Source organism: Phalacrocorax aristotelis, chromosome 1 (assembly GCF_949628215.1).
Source record: "Phalacrocorax aristotelis chromosome 1, bGulAri2.1, whole genome shotgun sequence".
Lineage (NCBI taxonomy): Eukaryota > Metazoa > Chordata > Aves > Suliformes > Phalacrocoracidae > Phalacrocorax > Phalacrocorax aristotelis.
In genome coordinates this window covers 163026792-163054457 of record NC_134276.1, presented here as the reverse complement: position 1 = coordinate 163054457, position 27666 = coordinate 163026792, and the positions used below count along the sequence as shown (strand labels likewise).

The following is a 27666-nucleotide window of genomic DNA, read 5'->3' as shown; positions in this document are numbered from 1 at the left end:
AAATTCTTTCAAGAAAACAGAAACCACAATATATATACTACATCCATTTGGCAGCTGCCCCTGTGTATTTGCAAAAAATGTTGTCTTCTCTCTACATGTACAAATTATTTTAATACTTGAAGTTTTTTTACTTTTCAAGCTCCGACTCTTGTATAGAAAATTCTTGGAGGACAAAAGTAGACTTCAGGAGGGGAATGAGTTATTTAATATTTTTACATTTTTCAAAGAATTGACATATTTCCAACCAAAGAGGAAGAGATTGGTATTTATTTTAATATATATATATTTATATATGTAATGTATTTTTAAAGCAACATTAACCCCTTTTGTCCTCCGGTTTTAGGAAAAGGTTCTCCTGTGGGTTTGTTTTGTTTCTGTTGTGGTTTTCTTTTTTTTTTTTCAGTGACATGAAGAAAAACCAGAATAGGGAAAATGTTTACCATCTGCCTCAGTAAATAATAACTATCAATATTACATATTTTCATTAATTTAAAAAAAAAATAAAACCTATTGGAGGCATGAGTAGGGCATCCTTTGGTAAACAGCCAAAAGACCACCTGCTTCCCCCAACCTCCCCAACACACACAAGGAAAAAATAACCAAGAAAAAGGACTGGTTATGATTCCAGCCATAACAAAAATATATTCTTTGTACTCTACTGTCCCTCAGGTTCATTGTTGGTTTGTTTTTTAAAACCACAAACTACTGCTGCAGAGTTCAGATGTGTTCCAGGGAAAAATGTTGTTTTAGCTAAGAAAGATTCAAAAAAATTTGTCTTCAGTACAAAAAGTCTTGAGAAAATAAGTTTTTTCCTTTTTTTTTATTTTTTTTTTTTTGCTCCCAAAATGCTACAACGTGTCTAGTGTATGTCTAGTGTACTCTGTGAAAGGTTTGAATTCAAGTCTGAGTTCTCGGAGCTGAGCCCCAGTTCCGTGGCGCTTGTACCATGGAGGCCTGCCATGCCGGGATTGCTAGCAAGCTGGGAAAGCATTGCACTCTGGTCCGGGCCGGCAAAGTGCCCTTGATCCATGGGGTTAGCCTGGGCAGCTACCAGTCCTGGATGGGGGGAGCTGGTCTGCGGGGAGACGTGGTGTGGAGAAGGCTGAGGTTGCATCCGGGGGGACGGGCTGGAATGGGGGGGCTGGGACTGGGGCCGCGGTGAGGGTACGGGCTGCGGGGAACGCACTTGATTGGTGAGCGATGAAGGGAGCTGCTGGCCCTGTAGGTGCGGGGACTGGGCCTGACTGGGGAGCATGTGCTGTTGGGGGCTCATAGGATTGGGCTGAGCTGGGGACCCCATCTGCTGCTGAAGTAGCCTCTGCTGGAAAGCCTGCTGCAGACTGGCTCCTGTCTCTGCACTCATGGCCTGTGGAAGCTGGCTTATTTGTCCCATGTTTCCTTGCTGCAGCTGCTGCATGTGATGCTGCATTCGCTGCTGCTGTTGCTGTTGCTGCTGCTGGGGATACCCAACGCCCTGGGGCTGCTGAAACTGGTTGTGGTTGGCCATCCCCGGCCCCAGTGCTGGTCCTGCTCCCTGCTGCTGCTGTTGCTGCTGGTGGCGCTGCTGCTCAATCATCTGGTGCCGTCTTATCAGGAGGTCTCGGAACTGGGGAGCAATCCCCGAGTGATTCATATTCATCTGCTGCGCCTGAGGATTCATCCCAGCCATGGTCTGCTGCGGCTGCTGCTGCGGCTGCTGCTGGGGCATGCTGGGCCTCTGCACTCCCGCTTGCATGGGATTCATGTTCTGCATGGCCGGGTTGGGGTGCACCCCTCCTTGCTGCCCTTGCATGGCCTGCTGTGGCTGGAGACCCGGCTGACCCTGGGGAATGCCAGGCTGACCCGCCATCCCCTGGGGGTTCTGGGACCCCGCATACTTGGCCGCCCGCTGCTTGATGAAAGCGGCCAGCAGCTGAGGATTGGAGTGAAGGATGTTAAGCACCTGCTGCTGCTGCATGGGTGAGCTGGGAGACCTGAGAGTCCGCAGTAGGTTTTGTAAGGCCGCCTGGGGCAGAGGTGGTTGTTTGGGCTGAGCAGCGCCAGGTACCTGACCCATCCCTGGCTGAGGTGCCATGTTCATCGGCTGGCCTGGCTGGGCTACTGACATCATGGATGGCCTCTGCATTCCCGGCTGCAGCTGAGCTTGGGGTAAGCCCCCCTGCACCCACGGTGGCTGCTGCTGGATTCCTGCTGGCCCCATTCCTTGATCTATGTGACCACCAGGACCCCTGCCTAACTGTGGAGGGTTCATTCCCATAGGTGGCATCTGGGGCATCTGGTGCTGAATGGGCCTTTGGAAGATCTGAACCTGTGCCATCTGACGCTGGGTCTCTGCTGCCCGCTGGATCTGCATGGCCATTTCCACCGCTGCTGGAGGAGGACCCTGCACTGGTGGCTGAGGTGGCTGGGGTGGAGTTGGAGGAGTCACCTGGCCACCTGCCTTGCCCTGGGACACAGCGCTGGGCGGCTGAGTTCTTGCCATGGTGTAGGGTGGCATACTGTTGGGAGGTGCAGGTTGAGGCTGCGAGGCAGGCTGGGGTGGAGGCTGGGGTTGTGGGGTTTGCGGTGTTGTGGGCTGCTGGCCTGTTGGAGTTGTTGGGGTGGCTGGCGTTGGCGAGGGTAATCCTTGCTGCTGGCCTACCACACCGGTCCGCTGCATACTCGCCATCCTCCTTCGGAGCATCTGTGCCTGTTGCAGGCGGTGCTGGAGTTGCTGTTGACGGAGCTTGTGTTTAATGTTGAGGCAGAAGGGCACCGGGCACTTGTTCTCCTGGCAGTGCTTTGCATGGTAGCAGCAGAGAGCAATGAGTTGCTTGCAGATGGGGCACCCTCCGTTGGTTTTGCGTTTGCAGCCTTTGGTGTGTTGGACAACCCGTTTCATCTTCTGACAGGATGGCAGCGAGCAGTTGGCATTACGACACTGGCAGGCGTGGACCAGAGACTGGATACAGCGCTGAATGCTCAGGCGGCGGGAATCCCCAGGGCTCTGGGTAGTTGCAGTCTGCTGGTTGTTGCTCTCGTCATCTAGTCCGAGGCCTAATTTTTCCATCTTATGGTCATGGTTTTTAGTGTTATAGCAGGTGATGCACAGGTCATAATCCTAGAAAGACAATGAAGGAAAAGTTATCAGCGTTCCTGAAACTCCATACAGTAAATAAATGATGTCGTACCACGTCAACAGATTACTCCTAGTCTGCTCCAGACAAATTGTTGCTCTAGGGAAAAATTCAATCTTTCACACCATGTTGAAGTACTAGAGAAGGAATAAATCCAAATTATAGCCAGGGAAAGTGCGTGGGTGCCAGGGTGCCTGAAATCTACACATAAGTATCTTGAAAAACAAGTTTGCTCTGAGCTATGAAGTTAGATATCATTCAGCTGGGCCAGAAAAATCCCTTTCTTTCCTGATAGGAAAGGAGAAAAAGGCAAGGAATAAATCTGCCCATCTGCTGCTGCTTTAAAAGAAGAGGGCAAGAGCGGAAGTAGCACCAATTTTCGGGGGAGGGGAGGGAAGAAAGTATGAAAAATTCATTTTCAGTTTTCAGGCAAGTTAAACAGCAGAGTGTACCAGGCGGAAGAATAGAACAGCATTTACATTCTGTGAAAGCAACAGCACAAGAGCGTGGGCTCAATAATTGATCCAATTCCTCAGGATTCATTAACCCATAGGAAACTTCGAATTTATTTTCTGGTATATATGAGGAAATGGGAGCGTCAGATTTTGATCAGAGCTTTTCAGAACTGAATCTGAGACAGTAATTTACTTCCAGCAGGCTAAAAAATTAAGCTCCAAGCCAGATTCAAGGTTAGTCCAGCTTCTGGAGGGCTCAGCATTGACCCAGACCACTGGACTTGATCTTCAAACACACTGGTACTGCAAACACTTTCTGAAGACAAAAATGCTGTTTGCAGCATTCTACAGAGAGATGACAGGGTAGCAGATGAGTCACCCAAGCACACGAACCTGACTTCCACCACTGCAAAACCTCTATGCCTGTAAACCAGCAGAGAGCCCTATTTACAGGGACAGTGCAGCACAACACTTCTGACTCGAAGAAGAAAGGACGCATTGCTCTTCAGAAAAAGTCAGCTGATCCTACCATTACAGCTCAAGCAATTGCTGCAGTTCCCAACTGCTTAAGCAGCAGTACCTTAAGTGAACTACAAATACAATTCTACTTCAGGTTCTCCACAGCTTCAAAGTAGAAGACAAAAGTGACACCAAGAAGCGGATTAGGAGAATCGCTTGTTATGGAAAACATTTCTTCTCCTTTCTTTCTGAACTGCCAGAGGATGAGCTGTACAGATCTTTTGCTGTCAGTTAATACTGAGAAATTAGTTTAGGTGAAGAGCACTCTGGGCACAGAGGTATGGGGACGGAAGTAGCAAAAACTTCACGAAGCATACCTCACAAACAGTGCAGTGCCATCTGGTCTCCACGTGATGCTTGCACTCGTTGCAGGTGTAAACAAAGCGGTCTTGGCTCTGGGTATGCAGTTCCACCAGCATGCACATGGTTGACCACTGAGCCCTTCGTAGCGAGGAGAACTCCAGGTGCTTGTCTCTAGCAAGGGTTAGGAAAGCATCACGCCCATCCATCAGGTCACACGGAATGAGGGGGTCAGGCTCAACGATGGGGGGCAGGGAGTTGGCTGCAGGGCCAGCAATGAGGCGAATGACAAAGAAGACCTGAAAAGTAAAAAGACTCAATGCCAGCACTTATCAAGATGTGAAATTTGGCGACCAAAACTACACAGAACATGCAATTCCAGGACCAACTAACACTCGAATGATGTTCTGCCAGGGTGGTGGGCTTGTAAGGACTGGGAAGTTTCAAACCTCTGGGTTCCCTGCAGGTTCACCTTCTTCAGAAACATTAGCTAAGAACACTGGACTCAACAGTAACAGTAAAACTGTTTGACAGTCTAGACTGTTAGGAAATTCTGTACGAGCACAGCTGTATTTATCCCCATTGCCTGTGCAATACTGGTACTTGTCTGGTGTGCCACTCAATTCTCCAGCCAAACCTGCATAACTTACAGGGCACAACTTTGATATTTAACAGCTTTGTATACCCCTCTACTTAAGTAAAATATGTATTTCTCATGCTATCGACTCTTACCTCCTTGTGCTTCTCCATAGTGGCATACAGCTTTTGGGAGAGGTCATTGGACACATTGGGCATGCCAGGCTTTTTCTTATTGCCACGACTCAAGCTGCTTTTGTTCTTACTTGTCTTCTTATTGTTCTTCTTTTTGGCATTTTTGCTGTCTCCCTTGCTCACCTATAAATTTTAAAGGCATTTTATGTTGGTTATCCAAGTCACACCACATCAGCATTTTATTACTTTCACATCTTCTGTAACTGTAGGACAAAACACACCTCAATAATTTGCTCCAAAGACACTTACCAGGGTCCCCGAAACACTACTTCCATTAGAATCACTCCAGAAGATAAAGATCAGCAATATATTGTTCTAAAAATATTGTAAGCGTAAATGCTCAGGAGGTACAAGGGAAACGCCTCTACTGAAATCTGTTTGCCTGCTGTAGTTGAACACTGAAGAACCTCTTGGATAATTACAAAAGGGTTCGACAGACTGCTTCTCAATGCAATTCAAAACTAAAAATAACTGAAAACTGCAACTGATATTGCACTAACCAGAGGTAGGAAAGACTTAATTCACTTTCATTTTGTTTGTTACAGTTCTCTGACAGACTTATCTTTTATTTTAATAGACTGCATTAAACTGATTTTGATATAAAGCTGTTCTTCCGAGTCCAAAAGGCATTAGTGGCACAATTTCTAGTATGCACCTTCCTCCTGTCATATGCTACAACAGTCAAACAAAACGGGTCAGCTTAATTTCAACTATAATCAATTAGCAATGAACAGTGCTTCTCAGAGGGTCCCTCAAAACACTACAGCATCTGATGATCAAGGATCAAAGCAATTCTTATCCAAATAAGCATTTTTCCTGAGCTTAAAATAACTTTGTCAGGATGGAAATTTCCAGTGAACATGAATGACTACCACTTCATTTGAGAGTACAGTTTATATTGCCTCATTTTCAAGAGGTGAAACATGGGGCCGATAAAGAGTTGAAATTATTTTTAATAACAAAGGTTAAATAGTAACATGCTGCAAGCTTTCCCTACCACAGGATTTTGGGGCCAAACTGTTGGGAAGGATCAACTAAGTGTTGACCAACCTCACACTCAGAGCTCAGTCAGATTCCTCATGACTGGCTTCTGGTATATCAGAGAGATGGGAACTTGCAGCTATGCCAAGTGGAAAACAAACCTTTAAATAAAACCTTCCAAAGATGTCAGTTAATGTGAATTTGATATCAAGCTGCCTAATTCCTAGGTTACTCTTGCACTACTTAGTTTATTCAAAGTCCTTAGAAGGAGGTATTGCAAAGAGCAGCACAGGAGAACCACAAACTCTAGTTGTAATGTTAAGCTTCACTTTTTTGATCCAAAGGTCTTTTAGGGAAAAAGATTAATGCTAAACCCCAACAAAAATCTAATCTCTAATAAGGTGACGAAAGAGCAGTGTTTGTTTAAACAGAGTTAACTAACAAGTACTACCGTGTGAGAAGAACTACTAACCTAATCCTAGATTCACCACCTCTTCCATAAAAGCTCAGAAGATCCACGAATGGGCACATAAATTCTACATCCATTCATCTTCAAATTTATTGCTGAATTAAGAGGCTTTTTTTTTGTTCTTTAGGGAAAGTGAAAGCACAGTTGTTGCATGTTCTCCAAAAAAAATTGCACAAGGTACCAGCAAGAAATTTCTCTAGTTCAAGTAGCCCAGCAACAGTTCAGCAGTATTTTGTATTTTTGTATTTTGAGGCTTAAGATCCTCAATGCCTTAAAGCTTTCTACTAAAACCACCTATACCGAGTAAATTACTAAATCACACTGTTACCTTCTCAGAATGTTCTGCTAAGATTGGTATTATAACATCTAAGTTGGAGAGAAATGGAGTTAGCCACTGTACAAAATCTAAAGCTTAAGGAAAAAGCTTCCAAGTTAGCAGCAACATTGATAATTGGATTTCAGCAAAATATTTAAATAGCAGCTGTTTCAATCTTATTAACTTTGGTAATTAGTTAGGTATGTAGCCATATGAACAGTCACTGCTCATACAAATGTAGCTTAGTGGTATTTTAACAGCTTTAACTTAGAAAATGGAATATTGAAATATATATTAGAGTGAAGCTAGAAAGGTGAAAAAAGTCAGCTAACCAAAGTACCTGGGCCCTGCCCTTTTTAAAATTAGCCATACATAAGCACAACTTTTACATTACATCATGAAATAGCAGAAGCATTCTTACATCTGTGCTTTCATTACTAGTGTTTTCTTCTCTCTTCCGTTCTTCTTCCTCTTGCTCTAGTTCCTTAATGCTCTCCTCCAGAACGTTAGGCCAGAAATCCCCTTCAAAGTAAGGTAGCTCTTTTGCACTTGTTAGACGATCTTCTGTTGCCTGTTTAAATATATCCTGAAAAAGAGCAAAACACTTGGTTACCGCTATCGCAAGTCACCTAAGTAAAGGCAACTTTTTCAGTAAGTGATAAAAAGCGCAACAACAGATCAAAGGAAGGAGAGCTTACTTCAATATTTGAATTTTATGAGGGCACATTCTAAGTGCAGATTTAACACTGCATCGGTTACAGATGGTTTGTCAAATACATTTCAAATATTCCCACTCTGACGAAATAAATCATTACCATGTGCTAGACTTCAATATGCATACTTACCAAATGGGACAATATAATCACTATATTGGCGACACTAGCTGAAGTCCTGATAATTCCAAAGGTTTTACATACTTTTAACTGTGTCAGCAGCCTAACCCTGCAATTTTATTTAACACAGGAAGATTCCATATATTTTCTCTGTATTAATGAAATGAAATTTGCTCTTTTACAGTATTCCTCACGAATTCAGTTTGTTCTAAGGAATCATTTAATATCTCTTGCTAGAATGATTTCAGAAGCTATGTGCTTTGAAGAGGATATATTTTAACTCTAAGCTTCTAGTGCTCAATTCACTTAAAACGAATACAGTAAATTCCAGGAATCAGGCCTTGCATAAGGCAAGGAAGAAACCAAGATAAGACTGGCCAAGACACCACCCTCCCCACCCCCCAAACATGCACTTCACAAACCTTGTAATCATGGACAATGCGCTCCGACACAGATTTATCCAGCATCTTTTTGTACCACTCTTGCAGTCGTTTGGGTTTGGGTATCTTTTGGTCAGGAGGATGGCAATGGAAGATGTAGTCATCTCCTTCACTAGGTGGGCATGCCCAGATATGTCCAGTAGTATACCTAGCATCATTAGACAAAAACAGTCCATGTGGGCTCTGGCAATTAACACTAGAGCTTGCTCTCCTCTCTGCCACGAGATGGAGCCACCACAAAGTCAGCTGGTGTTAAGAGATTGGACAACAGATAGCTCTGAGATTTTAATTCTAGTGTTTATTCCAGCTTCATTCATGTGATAGCATTACCATCTTTTCACTAATTTTTTTAAAATTCAGTGCTGTATTTGGAGTAGTGTGCACGTTTTCCAGTCTAGGTAGAAATCAAAGCCTGATACAGACCTGCAATTACCACCTCCCAACTAAGTAGTAAGAGAAAGACGGGGACTAGGTATTTCAGTAGTGAAAGGCAGAATTCTTCTTCCTTGAGACAGTGCAGTCATTCATTATCTAGCAACATTTTAAAACCAGATTTACTTAAACACGCAATTCACTTTTCTGCTGCAAATCTTCTGGTTTTTAACTTTAAGGATCTGTTTTAAAAGGTTTCACAATTATATCTGGGCATAAACAGCACTGTCAACCTATGCTATTGGGTGTATGATCTAAGTACTATGAAGACAGATGACATCTAAATAGTAGCAGCTGCAGAGAAAATAATTCCACAAAAGATCACTTCTTCATCCTCAGCTCTTCTCTATTAGTTTTTAAAAAGAACTCCAGTAGGAGGAATAGTCAGATCTCAAGTTAGAGAAAAATAACCATCCTTGCCATGTTGAAAAATGTTTGCAGAACCCTACCCAAACCCTTGGAACTGCAGCCAGTTGTCATTCCTTCTACCCGAGAAGGGAGAGATGATATTGCATGACTGATATTGTTTTCCCAAAATGAGAACCTGATGTTACCCATTAGCACAGAAAACAGCATTAAGTAGAACTGAGCCTTGAGCTCTACGCAGCAATTTTACAGACTCACAGGTTATAAAATACACAAAAAAAGCAGAAAAGTTTAACATATGCCTTTGAAGTACTAAGGAATATATCGTCTCACTGAGGTACTGAAGACAGAATTGCCCACCTCCATTTTGACTCCCCTAATTCTTCTCATGCCAGTACTCTAAACATAGTCCCTAATGATTTCTTCATTAATAACCCTCTGCCAAGCTACACCAGATACATTTGACAGTAGATTGATGTTTACTTCACTGCCTTTTCTATTTCAGTAATCATGCTAATTTAATTTCCACCTCTCTCATTTCTTCAGTTGTTCTGTGTTCTCTTTTGCACTGTCTCAAATATACTCTCCTCATTCTAACTTTTCAGTTTCTCACAATTTCAACTACTAGTTCTAGAAGAGATTTCTTAGTGGCCTTACACAGCTGTTACAGAGTTAATTGGTACAGACAGAATATGCTTACCTTTCTCCTCAAAAACATGGGTAAGAACTTACTTGCCAGACCAAAGGAATGACCTGATTAAAGCAGTGCCGTTACACAAGGACTGCACTATCAACGAGCCCAGCAAAATGTTATAGTCCAGAAGAAAGGCTCACATTTTCTACTCAGACTTAAGAAGTTTTACCTAAGTTCAGAAACCTAAAATATCTGAAGCATAAACCTCTCCTGAAAAGCTTGCGATCCCTTTTTGTCTTTTCTCCTTTTCAACTATACACAGTTGCTGCCAAGTTATTCTATCACCAGTTGATATTTAGGCAACATATTCTGCACAATAGGATGTAGTAAATTGCAATAAGAACTACCTAGCACAAATGCTGCACAAACGAACATGTTAAAAAAAAGACTTACCCTAGTTTCTTGACGTATTCAAGATACCCAATTAGTATTTCATGATAGACAGCAGTCCTCAAGCATTTAGGGCGGAAGAAATGAACACTGTCAAGGTAAGATATATACACTCGCCTAAAAAAAAAAAGGCATGATGAGAAGCAGATATTTCCAAGTAGTTCTACAAGTTTATTCATGTTATTTTACACATTTGAAGCATCCAATACAATATTAATCTTCAGAGCCTCTGATCCTAATTTACCTCTAGAAACTCAGCTTTCTTTTGATATCCTAGCCACATCTCTCTAACTATCCAATCCCTTCCTTGAGAATCCTGACAACAGATCCTTAAGGCAACACTGCCAGCCAGCATCCCCAGTAAGAAGCAACTAACTGACCTATTCCTTACAGAAGCTGCTTTGTTCCTAGAAGCTAACAGCACTAAGAGTCCTATGCAACACTGAAGCTCTACACAGAGCTTCAGAAAGTTCACCCAACTGAGACAGTACCAAAATAAAATTAACTTTCACACAGCTCCTCACCTTTGATTGGGTGGAGGACAGTCTGAGCCATACTCCTGTACGTGCATCCCAAAGAAGCACAAATCCACACCATCGATCTCCTCAAAGGCAAAAAGCGCTTTTGTTCGGTAAGGGAAAGACTCGGCCATCTCTCCGCTGTCTACAAACCTGCGGATTACAGAGGGTGAAGAGGGATACCAAATAAAGTCACATATCAGAGAATACCCATCACTAAGTAAAGGCAACAATAATAAGGGTTATTCTAAGTGTAATTTTAGTGCAATTTTAAAGTTAAATGCTTACAGACTACTCAAAATACCATTCACTTTTTACTATGAAAAAGATGACAACACAACTGATTAATATGCTGCTATAACATCTGTTCGTCAAGAACTGTCAGTGGTAAGGTTTTGACTGCAGCAGTCTATTTTTTTTAAATAGTAACACATAAGTAAATTCAAATAGCTTCCACCTCCCCCAAAAGACAGCAAAATTAGAAATGGAGAGCGCATACCTTGCTTTCATTCCTGGTTTTACTTCGACAGTTTTGTCAGATGCATGTACCACCCTAACTGTAACCTCTCCTGCCTCAGGGTGATTCTGTCGTCTTAGGAAATCATTGACTCTGTTCTCTAAGAAGGTACCAAGTCTTGTAGCCGGTAACCCTTCAGGAAAAAAATAGAGCTCTGAATATATACAAAACTAAACCGTTGAAATGTGATTTCTCTATTCAGATGTTAATAGAACAGTAACTCTTAATGAATGCAGTATGTTACCATGAATTAAAGCTTTATCTTTAAACACTAACAGTTCTAGATGGGGTGAGCTGTATTTCACCTACAGGCATGTTTATGGTTTATACATTATTTAAACAAAGAAAGGATCTGTATTTCCAACCCAATTTCTATCTGTCTTAAAAGTCAATCACAATTCAGGCTCCTCCTGAACAGAAGCTATTAATTACTTAAACTAGATTACAACAAAACACTGCTCTCAGACAGAGCTTCAAGAGCAGACATTGCATTTGAAAGAATATTCTGTCTATAATGGCACACTAGCCAAGTTAGTCTCTCCACATACCAAAATAATATATTTCAATATTGGGAAGAACAATTAAATACAACTGTATCTTCAAGTAACCTACTTAGTTTAGAAGTATGAAGATTGTTTGAAAGTGAGAAACAAAAGTACAAGCATAATCCTAGCTGGCACAAAACCTAGAGCTGAAAGGGAGTTTAAGACTTCTGGTGCAACAGGGCCTGTCTCGTTGCTGTCCATTACTTCTGGTAGAGTTATATATCTGATGGTCGGCTTTTCCTTCTTCCAATTTGAAACCTTTCAGTAAAGCATCACTATGCTATGTTAAGTATGCAATACATAAAGATTGCTAGAAACAAAAGCTGATAAAAACTGTAAAAGAACCCTTGTATTCTTCCTGTATTCTCGGTGAATTGAGGAAGTTTTGATTTTGGAAAAAGACACAGATATTGAAACCATTAAGTGGTTTGCTTTTCGTTTCTTAAGAACAGTTGAAGCGAACGCTTTCTGTGACTGAACTGTAAGCCAACCCCCCCAAATTTCAAGACAATTTACAGTCTTTGATATCTTCCTTCATCTTTTTCCAAAGAAGGATCTTAAGAAGTAACTGCTTAACACTACAATTAACACTTGCTAGAATCTTGATGCTATTGGTTGGCTGGGGATTTTTTTTTTTAAGCAGAAATATACCTATTTTTAAGAAGTACACCAACCTAAGAAGGTTCTGAAAGAGTTATTTTGTCCATAGAACAGACAGACAATGACCACACCAATTTCCTCCTACATTGCCTTCAAATCAGCTGCCTTGATCAAGAGGAAATGTCTAGAGAGAGTTTTGTCACCACCTGATGCAACCTTTATCTCCATCAAAGCTTTTAAGAGCAGCAGCAGTCACGGTGACTTGAACATGTTATCATAAATTTAGGTTAGACTGCAGTCACACAGCAACTATTTCCCAATGCTATTAATACTGCAATTGAGATAAAAGGATGCGTATCTTGCAGTAGCAGTGCTCTAAAACAGTACGTTAACCCTCTACAACAGACTATTAACCAGTGACAACACCTGTGAATGCAAACATTCTGAACATCACAAAACTGATGTTCAGAACTGACCAAAAGTAACCTTTAATTCAAAAAATTGAAATAACTGAAAAGCAAGCAAAAAAAAAACCTCTTCCACATGCTTAACAAATTATTTAAGATTTGTTAGTGCATGTGTCAATCTTACTTTTAGCAGAGAATTTGTTCTCCTTCCTGGTTCGCCCTGTTTTCTTTAGGCAGCCATCACAGACAAAGCTGAAGCAAAAATAGGAGAAAGTGAAAAACCACCCCAAGTCAGACAGTGAAGTTCCTTAGCATCTTACGATTAAAAACAATCATTTACCAGATCTTATCTGGTCTGCAAAGTACCGTAACTGAAATTTTAAATACAAGACAGCACAAAGAACAGCGCCAGCAGAAATGGCTCAGCTGTTTCAGAGCTACAGAGGAGGATCTAAGCTCCAGGGGGCGCATCTCCTGTCAGTCACCCATGTCACCACCTGCAAGCCCAGGAAACAGGGTCTCCACTGGCAGGCCTAACAATATTGGGTTAAAGTGCTCTTGGAAGAAGTAGTCTCAAACTGCTGTCTCTGATGAATATCAGGATACTGCAATACATAAAGCAAGGGGCTGAATTTTTTTCTGACCGCCCAAGTACACTCTAGCATGAAATAACAGGCAGATCCTTTCTCTGTTACAGGATGTCTACCCTCTTTTGCAGCAGTGCAGATGGGACAACAGAATGGTAGACATCATAGCTTTCGTGTCAAGAAAGGGAACACTTGAACCCTTATTGAGCTTTATCTACACATCATTTATCAGCTTCTTTAAAAAGCTTTTCAAGTAATCAGAAAAATAAAAAGCAGTATTTTTATCAAGAACTATGGAGTATCTAAAGACTAGACTGTTTTTCAGATTTAATTTGATCACAGAGATCAAAAAAGTTATTTCACCTGTTAAATTCTTTAGCAGTTACTAATTTTTCTGAAGATGACAAAGTAATATGACTTGTACACAAAATAAACCAGTATGAAATTGTTGCCAGAACCAAAGCATCTTTTCATGAAGAACTAGTACCTTTAAACATAAAAGCTCAAATATAAGGCTGAAAGGCCCAATAAAGGAATGTCAGAAACATTTAAGATTAGAAACAACTCCACACCAAACACTAAGATGTGATGTTTAAATTTTATGTTATCCTATATATTCCATAAAATTTTCAGGTGAAAATGCAACTTTCATTAGACTCTCTTAAATATAACCAATACAAGGAAGTTTATGCACTGACTCTAGTAAATCCGTCATATACTCTCTACTTAAGGAGAAACACCTCACCCAGAAGGCCAGATTATCTCATTATGAAGAACACAGATCTGGTGCATTTTTCTTCCACACTCTATACATTCAACAAATCTGTCAAAGGAAAAAGAGGGAGAATGGAAGCAAGGTTAGTAATATCATTACTTGCTTGTATATCTTGTTACATTTTATTAGAGGAGTTCTAGCATTTAGGCTCTTGAGCCTGTTTAACATAGAGGGCACATCTATGCTGAGAACAGCCTCCAGAACGAGTTAAGAATTTGCCAGCTCAAGTCAGGTAGACTATGCAGGGACACATTATTATTACCATTTGCTTGCCTTACTGCCATCCACTCCACTCATTTTTTTAAAGTGAAGCCCTTCTAAGGATAAAATCTGTAAACTGCTTGTTGCTATAATGAAGAGAGGAAAATGGATTCACAGGTCTCAGAAGCGAAGAACCAGGAGAAATAGTTGGCTGTTAGTTGCCCCACTATGCTTGAAGCCTGGGGTACATTGCAAATATACTGCAGAAAGGTGGGAAGGAAGAAAACAGAAGCAATGTCAAAGTCACTTTCAGAAGACTAGCAGAGATTTAAGGACAACTGAGGTAAGTGATATGGTCTACTTCACAGATGTTGGTGAATGTAATTCCCCAAAATACTTAAGGTATCAGGACAATCCGACTCCTTTTAAACATGTCTGTCTACAAGAGTCTGAGACTTTGAATGAATAGCTGTCATTTATGTAGGGCATATGGTATCATACTGTAAGTTCGGCTTGTATTCTAGTATTAGACTGCATCTTCACTATAACAAAGGGAAAGAACAGTTATGAATCAAGTTACTATTCTCCTTCCCACAGCCCTTGTAAAACAGAAGAACTGGCTGACCCTTATGCCCACAGAAGGATGGTGTGGGAAGAATACATATCCTTTTTGCTCATTCATTTGAGAATGAAGGTAATGTTTGCAGAGTAACAGCATAGGTGTATAATGCAGGAATATGTAAAGTGGTTTCAAAAAACCCACCAAGACTATAAAGAAAAGCAGCTGAGTCACCATCATCTTAATTTTACTGAACATCTACAGTTCTGCTTCCAGAGAAGTGTAGAAGAACTGGCTGATTCAAATTTAACAACTTTCCCTTCTACTACAGCTGCCTGTAAAATATGACAACTAGAAAAGCCAACAGCACCAGAAGAGCTACTGCCAAATGACCCAAATCAGTTCTGAGACTTGAGCATTTGGCACAACAGGGTTTCAAAGCAGAGTTATCTGCATTCATCTTTCTGTTGAATCCACATTCAAGACAAAAAAAGCACTAATTTTGGCCCATATATACACCGTTACATATTTTTCAAGCACAGCTGTGGTGTTTTGGGTTCTCAGGACAGAATGCCAGATATGCTGCTTACTGAGCAGCCCCTGCCAGGTAACAGAGCTACATAAAATTTGAAAAACATCAAAAAACAAAGCTGATGGTGAATGAATAACATGTATTTTACAAAATAGTTATAATGAAATGAGGATTATTCAAAGTGTGACAGCATTACTTACAGTTCAGGGTCCAGTGTATCATTTTTCCTTTTTGAAAACTGTTCTTTGTTTATCGTGCTACAGAGAAACAGGCAATAAAACTCAGTTTTAACACAAGACGACATACATTCACGCCGTATCACACACATCCACACACCAAGACAAAACTTGCAAGCAGATTTTTTTAAACACTCACTGGAACTACAAGGAAAGGAATTGTGCTTCACAAAATGACAGACAACTAAAATACATGCCACCCTTTACTTTGCCCAAGGAAAACATTCTTTTCTATGGGACAATAGCTTATAGAGAACCACATTGCACCCTTATTCAGTTTTACTACAGGAAAAATGGTAAAACTTGCCGACGTTCAAGTTTTGGACCAGTCTGTCAGTATTTCATAGTGAAAGTACTATTTCATAGGCTTCTCTGATATTCTGAGGGCAGAGAATTTCAATTATCTTTGATTACTGAGAAAGGTAGGTGATCTTATTTCAGATTCCCCTAGCCCTCCTCCTAAATTTCAAATGATAAATTTCAGCTTCCAAACCCTACAACCCCAGCCCAGCCATTACTCTACATATCTTTACCTTCCCTACAGCATTTGCAAAGCTAGAAATCCCATATTTTTGACAGTGAGGTCCCAATTACCTTTTACACCAGTCTGGTTCAAAACAGTCAGGAACAATCATACAAGAATACCCAGATCTCTGAGAATTTACCCCAAAGAGGGTGCTGTAAAATGTGAGATGATCGGTATGTACCTCTCTAAGATGCAATGAGACCCCCAATGCAATTTGCATGAGGTGCATTAAACCTTCCTGTCCTTTTCTTTCAGTGTTTATTCTGAATAATGCCACCTGCAGAATACTTCAAGGTCCTTAGCAGACTAATGAGGAAGCTTCACTCAGTTACCTCAAACAACTATAATATGATGACCAGAACTGCAAACAGGACCTAACACACACATTACTGATTTCTTCTTTACTTTTGTTCATTTTAACTATAGGCTGTGGGAAGAAAGGAAGGGAGCAGGATCTCTATGCCCCAGTAAATTGTTCATTTTAACTATAGGTTGTGGGAAGAGAGGAAGGGAGCAGGATCTCTATGCCCCAGTAAAATGAGTTCCTAAGAGGAAGCCTGTAAGCAGGTGAGAGAACATTCAAAAGTGTACTTGCTCCTCATGTGCAGCCTATAGCCTCCATCCTCACTACACACAACCAAGCATTTCAATCAGCTACGAAAAGGAATACCAAGAGCTGGAAGTATATTCTTACCATTGCTTGTGTTCAAAAAACCTTTTTATTATTTTAATTATTGAAAAAGATTTGTATCTAGCACCTGTGTTTGATTTTTACACTAGATTTGAGAGAGTACTCTATGCTGCCTTCTATCCTGACCCAAAGGTTTGTGGCAAACCATTCCAACTTATGTGTATGAGAAAGATCATGCTCTCTCAGCAGCTAAACAAAAATTTATATATAAACATGAATATATCTGATTTTTATTTATACAGAGATTTACATGTATATAGATACTTGCTTCTCATATATAAGTACTTCATATCCTACATTTCATATTAACAAAACTGGACAATACTGATTAAACTTTGAGTCTTTGCTTCTAGTACAGTAGTAATCTGTACTACCCACGGGGGCGTGGCCCATTGTACTGACCAGTACACAAACATTATTTCTTCCCTTTTCCTTCCAGAAAGGCAGATGTACTCTTACATCTTCTCAAGCCCCAAGGGATTCTTTCACTGTTCTAGATATATCCATCAGCATTGCCAGGATTTAGTAACACGCTGCTGAAGACAACCTGTGCTTCCAGTGAAGATAAACTCCATTTGTCCAATTACCAACTTTGACAACTCACCCCCTGGCTTCAGACTTTCCCACGTTCCTCACTTACTTCTACCTGCGGTGTTCCTGCAACGCCCTCCCCCCAAAGAGCTTTCTTCAACAGCTCAAATAGTAACCGCTTGGCACTCATCCGCTCCTCAATGGATTCCTCCAAAAATTCCGTTTCAAGAATTTTTTGGGGAGGTGCGAGGAGGTTACAGCAGAATGAAAGACTGCCCCAACAGTTTGCCACCAGCCTGGAAAGGCAACTAAATCCATGCACTGCCTTTTACTGTGATCTCCTCAACAACTGCACAGTATTTCCTATAAGCAGATGGCACTCCAACAGTAAAATGTTTGTACGGCTTAAGGAAGTTGCCTGCTTCTGATTTGGATGAAAAACAATCTGAAGTTGAATACACGTTTAATAGGATAGCCAGTCTATAAACAGAATGGGGTACGCTTGACTCTTTCAAACTAAGTCTGACACCCACCTGCCTGCAGGCATGGTTGCTTTTCTGCAATAGAACACTTTCACATTTTTCAGGAAAAAAGTGGTTCTCCTTCCCCTCTATTGATATAGTTGTAATTTCAAGCACTAAGTGCTTATTTCTCATTACAGTTCAGTCAGTCCAGATTTAAAAAAATATCTAGAGCACAAGTCCAGGCTTTTATAAAGAATATCTGATCCAACTTCTGCTAGCCTACAAACAGCAAAGGTTACCTAAAACTAAACTCCTTCCCTTTGAGAAAGCACTATAGACCAACACAGAGCTTATGAACACACAGCCCAAGCAAACACAGGCAACTCACGTTTGAGGTTGTGATGGGTCATCTCCCAGAGAAACGCTCTCCCCTTGGATTTCGTTGAAGCACTTCTCACAGAAATGATACCTGTCAGCAAGAAGGCCATATTTGGGTGAACTGCTCCGTCCACACAACATAGCCCAAGCCAAGCAATGGAGCCACCAATCACAGCAGGCCAAGGAAGGGACAGGAGCAGAGAGCAGGTCATCAGCGGCGACAAGGATATTCAGTGATGCAGATTTATGGGCCCCACATTGTGTTTAGTTGGTTTGGTTTTTTGGTTTGTGGTTTTTTTTTGTGCAATCAAAGCCAAGTGCAGACAATGACAAGCATGAAGGGAAAATAAAAAGTAACACACACACAAAGAAATGGGGGTTTACAGGACAAAAACAAAAACATAGAAGCAGGACAAGACAACACAAAGCAGAAAGCCAAGGCAAAGCACAGATTAGCATTAAATCTCAAATGGGTTCACAAGCAGCATATGATTAAAACAAAATAAACAAGAGCATTCCATTTTAGCATACCCATACCCTCTTCATTTTAATAATCCATGCCATGTACAGCAAAGAATTAAAATGAGAAAGGGGAAAGAGCAGAAGGAAGGAAGAACTGCTACTCTGACTTGTGCATCAGCACAGCAGTTCTGCTGGCAGGAGGATCTGCAGGAGATCAATGGAAGAGGGGTAGTCTCCCATCTTAAATGTATAAATGCTGAAAGGCCACAGGATTCTCTCCCAGTTGAAAGGGAAAGCTAAACATCAGAAGCTTAAAGAACAATAAAATCTGTCCTCAAAATCTTACATGCATTAATTATATAACTGTCAAAATGTATGTTAACTAATACCTGACACTAACTACACATATAATGCTTTACATTGATATGACTCTGCCATAGCCCAGTTTGAGTGTAGAACAGTCTGGGTATCAATACAGCAAGCATTACAGAGAAAGATTTCATTTACAGTTGAACAAAATAGCAGTTAATTCAAGATTCTACCCCAGCCCTCACAAATGCACTAAAACTGCAGCCTCTTCATTACTAAGGCATGTTAATTGAGTGCATAAGACATCTAAAAATAAAAAGAAATAAAATTCAAACAAGTTTATTATAAAGCCATGCAAAGCAACACTATAGCAGCTGTTAAGCTAAAAAAATGAAACGCAGGTGTCTCAACCCTCTCAAAATTTTCATCTGAGATGATGCAGAGGATAGTCCTTCTAGAATTGTACATTTCAGTCTATAGATATATATGCTTGTGTGTATATAACAATTTACACATCACATGTATGCATGTGTTATAGTGCAAACATTCCTTTCTAAAGTTTGAAAACATGTAAAGCATGTCAGATTTTTGAACAACAGTCTTTTGGTCCATCTGATGCTTGCCCACATATAAGCATAAGCAGAAGATACTAACTAATGATACCAAAAGCTCTACACTATAGAAGTCTGAAACTACAATAGTTATTATGTGATACTATAAGCTTATTTTCTACTTTACACTCCTAAAAACCTCCATTCACTACTACAAACCTTTATGAAGCCTAAGACAGTTAAAATACAACTCCTGTAGCTCTTTGGTTGCTTTCACCTGACCAGGTGCATAAGCAAGCTACAATTCTTGCAACATCTTCTTGGCTTTCAGGTAAAAGCCTTCACATTTTTGTTGTTTGGGGATTGTTTTGTTTAAGGTGTTGGAAAGAATGGACAGCAGGAACTAAACTGATGGAGGTGACAGCGTTCGGAGGTAACCAGCCCTCTGCTCTAACAGATGCATTATGGTGACAGGCCAGGGGACATAGCCCTGTTATAGCATATATTATGTTATAGCATATATTCCCAATTCTTCCTACCTCACTTCCCCAGTTGACAGAGACACCTAGCAAGAAACCTTTCAGAAGTCAAATAGGTTTAAATCCCTTAATAAACCCAAAGACAAAAAAAAATTTTAAAAAAGCCATAGAAGTGACAGCACTTCACACAGCTGCTGACAGCTACTGCAAAGGAACTCCCTTAAGGAAACTTGGGAGCAAGCATCAATCTACTGAAGATCTGAATACACATATCTTCCAGTGAAGATCTGCACCACAAAAGTAAGTTTACTCTTCAGTGTTAACATCACGAGAAAAACAAAGACTTGCCAAGTATAGTATGTATTATGAGCATTAATATACTTGCTGCATAGTTTACTCAGTGTTCTGCATGAAAAATACTGCTGCATGGTAGGAAGGAAAAGACAAGACATATATATGATTTTTAGATAACTGAAGATTTAATTAACTGCAGGATCAAAGTTTAGTAAAACATCATGTTTCTGCAAACAGAAGAGGAAGAGCAAAAACTGCAGTGAACTTTTGCAGAAAGAAATCATGAACACACAAGGTAAACTATTAAAGAGAAATTCCAGCAAATTTTTATCTTAAAACACAAAGGTGTACACATATAAAGAGGGTGTACAGATAAATACACGCATGCCTTTTAACGGATTAATTGCAGCATGCAAAAAACCACACCAAGCGAGTTTTTCCTTACCTGTTCTGGTAACTGTAGTAAGTGGCATCTCGAGGGATTGTGCACAGCTGTTTGCCATAGCAACACAAAGTCTGTGGCGAGAACTCCAACTGCAAAGAGGAATGGGTTGTCTTAGTACTCGTACATGTTTTCACTTGCTCTCCATGGGAAGCAAGTGTGACCCAGACAATGATCATTTCCACCTTATTCTGTGCACAGATCTCACAGTACGGCAAGTGTATGAAGTACTAGCGTCATAAGATGTGTTCAATAATCTGTTGTTCTCAACTTAGCTCCTCTCCAAAGATAGAAAGCATATCAAAACAAGACAGTGGAAATACAGTCTCAATAACAGCGAAACAGAGAGCACTTCTGCAGTAACAAAACCAAATCTGTTCTATTTGCAATAGCAAACGGGTTCACCCTAATCAAAGTAAGTTAAGTCTTCAGCTACTGGCCTCTCCCCCTCCAAGGGCTTACATACAAATAGATGATTTAAGCACTAGATGGAATTAGAAGATCCATAAAAACCTCAAAAATCAGATCACTTGGGATTGCTAAATCCTGGTAAACTTTCAAAATTTTCAACACGCCATAACTGCTAACAACTTCAACTGCTGTATTCTTCCCCCGTTCAATACCAGGAACCAAACAGCAGAATAAAACTACTTATTTTCTTACCTTTCTTCCACAGCAATAACCAAGGCTCTGCATAACTGGGTCAATTTCTTGCTCAAACACCTCTGCCAGTTTGGAACAGTACTTATATACCCGGGATGTTTTACGATTATATAGCCAGGCATTATTGAACATGAGCCAGATGTCATCTACATATTGCCATGGCTCTTGATACTGTCCTGTGTCTAGCTTCCTCTTGATAGTAGAAAGGTCCATGGGGTTCTTCACTATGTCAAAATAATCCTGCAAAAATACGCAGCGTATCAACACACTACCACAGAACTACGCTGTGACATGACAGCATGTGGATTCTCAGCATATAAATTCTTCTGCAGTACATCAAGAAAAACAGGTTCCTCCCTGACTTGATTGTCAAACTGCTTGTGACATACAGCGTAATCTCTAAGCAATACTGTATCACTCTCCCAGTGCTTCCTTTTCATTATTCCTTTATTTCTCAGGCTTTATTGCTCTTCCACTCCTGATAAAATAAAGCCACTCTAATTTTAGTCAGAAAACAAGTATTACAGAAAGTAGGAAATGGCAATGTTTTTGTCGCTACTGTGGCCTGAGGAAATACACAAGAGCATTTACAGAAAGCAACTATTTTTAGTAGACCAGACAACCTATTAAACAAAAAGAAGTAACTTTATTAGATGACAAAAGAGAACATGTTTCCTCTAAAGAATGCCTTTTTCCAATTCCTCCCCCCCAGCAGTTGTAGAACCACTTCTCGTACAAAAGTCCTCAGAATATGAGAACATATGAGAATATGTTAAAGAATATTAGCAACATTTAGGCCTGCTTATAATGCAGCAGGTCTTGAATATTTGCAGTATCTAGCCTAAAAGAAACCAACATTGATACCAAACAAAACCTTCCAGGCAAAAAACATTGCCCAAACCACCTAAGCAAGACTTGTGTGTGTACATATTCGTATATAAATAGTAAACTTGTGTGGTCAAGAGTTTAACACACAGATCCTTGAAGGACAGTAATGTCTTCTGAAGACAATTCTAAAACAAGCAGAAAATTTGACCTAAACAAAAAGTAAAAGTTGAATAATGTCCTCCTTGCTCTTAACAGATTACTAATCACTGATGGATATATTTTTTTTAAGTGCTCTTGACCTGCCTAACTTCCCACATATTCAGCCAAGTTTATATTTGATGCGAAACACCTATGGAATTCAGCAATAGATGCATCATCCATAAAAAGCCCCCACAGAACTGGGGATCTGTCTGTAGTCACTTCCATGTATAAAACTTACTTATCAAAAGAAAAACAGAACAAACTTTTGAAAAAAACAAACTTCCCCAAGTCAGACATTATGTTCCACTGCCTAAGCTAAACTTCTTCAAATTCATCAACATAAAAATGTTAACAAGACAGGCTTAAGCTGTTCTCAGACAGGTATGTCATAACATAGTAGTTTTGAATTAAAGCCAGGAAAGTATCTTGCAATTCCACTCACAGGAATTCCTAGTAGTTGGGGATCCACAGGCTGTCGAAATGGAAGAGACTCTGGATCCTGACGGTAAAGTGCCTCCAGTGTTGGCATAAGCGCCTGCCGCAACTCTTCTGGCTTGAAAACTTTTGAAAAACAATCAATATTGGAAAGATAACAGAAACAGCTGTAAGCAAGAAACCTACTGGAAAATGTGAGGTCTGTGGAAAAAGACTACAGACAATGGGTATGAGTTACTCAGCAAGGCTTATTTATCCTCTGCAACACCGAGTTCTGAGGAGGATATTAAAAATGATCACCTGGACACAAGGAGGTGGCCAAAATATTAGAGAACCTTGTTTTTATCATAGGAAGATACTGCTAAATTTAACAGAGCTGGTTTACATTCCAAAATCGGCCCTTCTTTGAGGTCCCAGGAAAAAATTTGTCTAGAAAATGTAACTGAGGAGTATTTCAAATCTCTATTGTATTGACAATTTTATTAAGCCTTAATGTCTAACACTAAAGCCTTAACGAACTTGCCCAAAGCCAATTACAAGCACATTTTTGTCCAAAAGCCACAAAGAACAATCCATATAAGCCTACTCAGTACCAGTGAAGAAAGCTCAGGTTTTTTTCCCCAAAGGCTTCTCTAGGGAGATGCAGTGAATTTCAGCCAAAACCATGTTCCTACTCACTTTTTTTCTTAGACTGCCCAGCTGCTGGAGAAGACTGAGTAGCTGGAGTATTAGGTCTTTCTTCCCCCTCTGGTATTTCAGTCTTCACTTCAGATTTCTTCTCTTCTTGTTCCATTGGGTCTGGTTTACATTCCTCCATGACTGGTTCTACTTTAACCTGGAAAGTAGTTTGGAGCCTGTCACTTAGTCTCCTGTGAAGTCACCCATCCACATTTCTGTCCTTTAAACTTCTGTGCCACCCTGCCCACCTCTCTTCCCTAGGAATAAGGGTATCTACTTTGTAGTCATAACTTGCCTAAAACTTGAGCAGATGTGCTAGTACCCATTTAAACATTGCAGTAGTAGCAATGATGAGCTGCTAACCAGTTATGAGCTGCAAGCAGACACACAGGTACTCCTCTGGCTCTTCAGGCAGGTCTGACACTCTCTCCTACACTGGGGCTGCCAGGGTGGGGCTGCTGGTAGCCACACCCCTAAATGTCCTCAGTGTCGAGTTGTCAAAGCCCAGTAAAGCAGCCCATCACGTATAAATTGCTATTCTAACATTTAACAGCTGCCAATACCATCTGAAGGACTGACCTGAGTGCCCTCTTACACTGGTATTTATCAAAAAGCCTCCCAGCTGCAACCACATTATCATGGTTCTTCCTGTTGCCCCTGGCTTCTACCACCATTTCACCACAAAACAGAGACCCTTCTTTAGGAAGAATTAGAGGAAGACAACAATCAAAGCAGCAGCAGGGAGCACCTACAGCTCTCACTGAGCTCTGGAAGGAATGGGTTGCATGGAGACAGAAAGCACCTAGCAGCACTAGATAAAGATATTCTACACCCAACAACTAGCTGACAATCTCACCTCAGATTTCTCCTCCATTTGCAGCTCTGTTTGTTCTGGCTCCCCTTCCTCTGTTTTAATTTCCATTTTCACTTCCTGCAAGGGTGGCTGCTGCTGCTGCTCTGGAACAGTCTGCTGAGAGTTCACCTCTGTGCTGCTGGTGGATGGGGGATTGGATACCTGCCCATCAATGCTTACTGCTGGCTGTGAAAGCTGAGGGAGCAAAACACACATTACAAACAGGCTTCTAATGAAGATATTTTTCTCTAATCTACCTTTTACCTATACTATGTTTCCACCATGTTTATGTGTGCTCTAGTCCTACGTGCCTCACCTGATGAACATACTGCTACATACTAAAATTACAGAAAAAATGCAACAGCGACATGAACTGGAAGGCCTAATATATAGATAATTATATACTGTTGCCCTGTTTTACACAACCACTATACGTATGTAGACATAACTAAAGAAGTCATCCAAGTTTCACAGTGGATTTCAAAACACGTACTAGAATTCTGAAAAAAACTCCCTCTCTGGAAATGCCAGATTATCTATAGACCTGTCTTGATGCAAGAAGGTTACTTCCCAAATGCAGTAAAACTTATTTTGATATTAAACATGCCAGGAGCTACCTCCATTATCCTAGTCTCACACAAAAATAGAGACTAACTGAAAATTAAACCTTACACTTAAACAGTTGCAGGGAAAACACAATTGAAGTATTTCCTTACAGGTGTTGTGGGGTGCTGAGGCTGCAACGGCGCTGTTGGTGTGGGAACAGATGCAGTCGTGCTCTGCTGTGACAAGGGTTGCTGCTGTTGTTCTGCAGAAGGGGTAACTGGAACTGGAGGCTGGACTTGTGGAGGCAGCTGTGCCTGTGGAGGCGTTGGAGTCTGCCTTTGAGGGGGGTGCAGAGTTTGTGACTGTGGCCCAGGTGGCATTGCCTGAGGAGTAGGTGTGGGGGCAGTAGTGGCAGCTGCTGCTGCCTGCTGTTGCTGTGACCCCAAGCCTGGGGGCGTGTGGTGAGGTGTTGGGGTTCGACTAGGTACTGGAGAAGGAGAATTTCGGTGCATGGGAGGCTGTGGAAGAGGTGGGCAGTGAATATGGCTCCCTTGAGAACCTGGAGCCATGGCAGGAGAATTCACAGGACAGGAAGCACTGGTCATTTGTGCCTGTGGGAAAATAAGTACACATTTGCAATGATGTGGAATAGAAAAGAAGAGGAATTACTGTCAAATGGCTGTTTTCCTGCAGTTATTGGCATACTATTAATAATGCAACAAATTATCTGTTCGTTTTTTCTCTATTTCAAGAAGAGAAACAGTCTATTCAATTTCTTTTGCTCCACACGAACATAAAGTTGTTTTAAAGTTTATTCAGCTCTAAAAGAGATGTTTCAATAGAATAACTCATACTTCTTGATATGTTTAAAGAATGGCACCCCTACATTCCCCAGTTTGCAAAGCGCTTCTTTCTAAACCTGCAGATTTGTTCATCCTGGATATGTGACAATGCACCACAGTGAAAAACTGCATTCAAATACACTTAGTGTGCCCATGCCCCCACCCCCAAGACTAGAAACTGAATTTATCATCAGAAGAAGTACAGCCGTAACTGTACCATCAAGAGATTACAAAAAAATTGCATTCGTCAAGGAAAAAAAGCTGTCACTCCACAATAATCTTGCCTGCAAACTAGGAAGAAGCATCAATGAGAAGCAAACTGATGTTCCCTACTTCTTCCTGGCCTGAAAGGTTCTTGCTGAAAGGGGAGAGGGAAATGACAGAGAGGAAACTGCTAGACTGTAAGCTCAGATCTTTAGTAGTGATAACCCTCCTATTCCTGCAAAGCTAGTAACACACATTGGTCCTGGACAGACATGCCTTTTTATGACTTATTCTTCCACAATCTCTTAATTTCTCAGGCTCTGCTGCCTTACTATTAAGCAAGAAATTCTTAACTACTGCATGCTGAGTAACAATTTCTTCTTTGCACCCTAAAACCAAACTTAAATTCCTGTCACACTTAAACTTAAGCCTGAGCATAGGCCAACAATGTTTCACCCTTGCCATTCCCAGTGCCACAAGAGGAAAATGCAGAATCTCAATAAATTAATTCAGTTGACTATAATTCCAAAAGCATCTTAAGAAAACAAGTTCTTCATTACCACTAACTGAACAATGAAACTTGTATATGACAGAGCCCACTGATACCACTTCCAGAAATGAGAAGCTTACTTGAGAAACTGGTGTCTGATTGCCAGGCTGAGTCATAGGCATGCTCGCTGTGTTCATTCCCGGGGAAGAAGCAGGGAACTGGGTCTGTTGTAGAAACTGATTCTGACCAGGAGGCTGGCCGACTCCTGGCTGCTGAATACGTGAAGGAAATCCCATCTGTTAGGAAAGAAAGGAACTCATTTCACACAATGTGCGTACACCTCCGTAACATTTCACAAAAAAACACATTTATCTTGTTGCAGAAATTGATGCTTGCCGCTTATCTGTAGGATACAAGATGGAAAACCTGCTTATAGCTCCTCTCAAAAGACAGAAATAATGATGATTTTCCTTGTAAGCTAAGGAAAAGGATATTGATTTTAGATTGGGACTGTGACCTAAGATTTATCTTTGTTCCTTGTTTTAAAGATGCAACGGTTCAAAAAACCAATAAAAACTTAATTTTTAGGCAACTTTTACCACCAAGGTCTAAAGGCTTATCATAGACCAGACAGATTTTTCAGTGGAGGTGCAACAGAGGGAACCAAATGGTCAAAAGAATGAAGAAATAATGCTTGTTTTTTTAAAGTTTCTTTTAATTTTTTCATTTATTTATTTTAATGACACCACAGCCAACAGAAGCAAACCTGTGAGCTCAACACCCTGGATGAAAGACACTGACCTGGTTCATGGCCCCAGCCTGGCTTAGCTGTCCAGGGTGCTGAAGAGGAGGGGTTTGCCGGGGTCCCATCGGCGACAGCTGCATGTTCATCTGGCCAAACTGATTCATTCCTGTGCATTTGTGCCAAAAAAACCCAACAACTTATAAACAAAGGCCTGAATTCTCCTTTGGACAACATTCAACATTAGGAGAAGAAATGCTGTCAGTTTCCTCCCAATTTCATTTTCTAGCAACTAGTTTTCAAGCATACAATAGTATAAAGATTTCCTTCTATCAACCAGTTACATGGAACAATTTTAAATATCAAGTGTCCAAGCTTGATACTCCAGAACACAGACTAGTATGTTTCCCCCCCCACCCCCCCAAGACTTGTTTCCACTAACTATTATCAAAGCTCTGAAGTTTGAGAACTACGGGAGTACAAGATAAATAACCGAGT

The 27666-nt window shown here is 40.9% G+C and overlaps 1 protein-coding gene across 1 annotated transcript in view; it reads right to left on the bottom strand.

Annotated features, from left to right (window-relative positions):
* Positions 1–384: 384 nt before the first annotated feature.
* The window catches only part of EP300 (EP300 lysine acetyltransferase), a 62935-nt gene continuing 35653 nt past the window's right edge, over positions 385–27666 (bottom strand). Inside the window, exons 12-31 of the mRNA XM_075078053.1 lie at positions 27228–27337; positions 26567–26722; positions 25061–25501; positions 24348–24539; positions 23492–23648; positions 22821–22939; positions 21350–21589; positions 20690–20778; positions 18160–18240; positions 15524–15580; positions 14002–14079; positions 12854–12921; positions 11100–11250; positions 10607–10753; positions 10086–10199; positions 8183–8348; positions 7349–7513; positions 5123–5284; positions 4408–4689; positions 385–3100 (exon numbers count right to left, since the gene is read on the bottom strand). Of these exons, the coding sequence (XP_074934154.1) occupies positions 860–3100; positions 4408–4689; positions 5123–5284; positions 7349–7513; positions 8183–8348; positions 10086–10199; positions 10607–10753; positions 11100–11250; positions 12854–12921; positions 14002–14079; positions 15524–15580; positions 18160–18240; positions 20690–20778; positions 21350–21589; positions 22821–22939; positions 23492–23648; positions 24348–24539; positions 25061–25501; positions 26567–26722; positions 27228–27337 (5216 nt within the window). The 3' untranslated portion in view covers positions 385–859. The remainder of the gene's footprint in view (positions 3101–4407; positions 4690–5122; positions 5285–7348; positions 7514–8182; positions 8349–10085; positions 10200–10606; positions 10754–11099; positions 11251–12853; positions 12922–14001; positions 14080–15523; positions 15581–18159; positions 18241–20689; positions 20779–21349; positions 21590–22820; positions 22940–23491; positions 23649–24347; positions 24540–25060; positions 25502–26566; positions 26723–27227; positions 27338–27666) is intronic.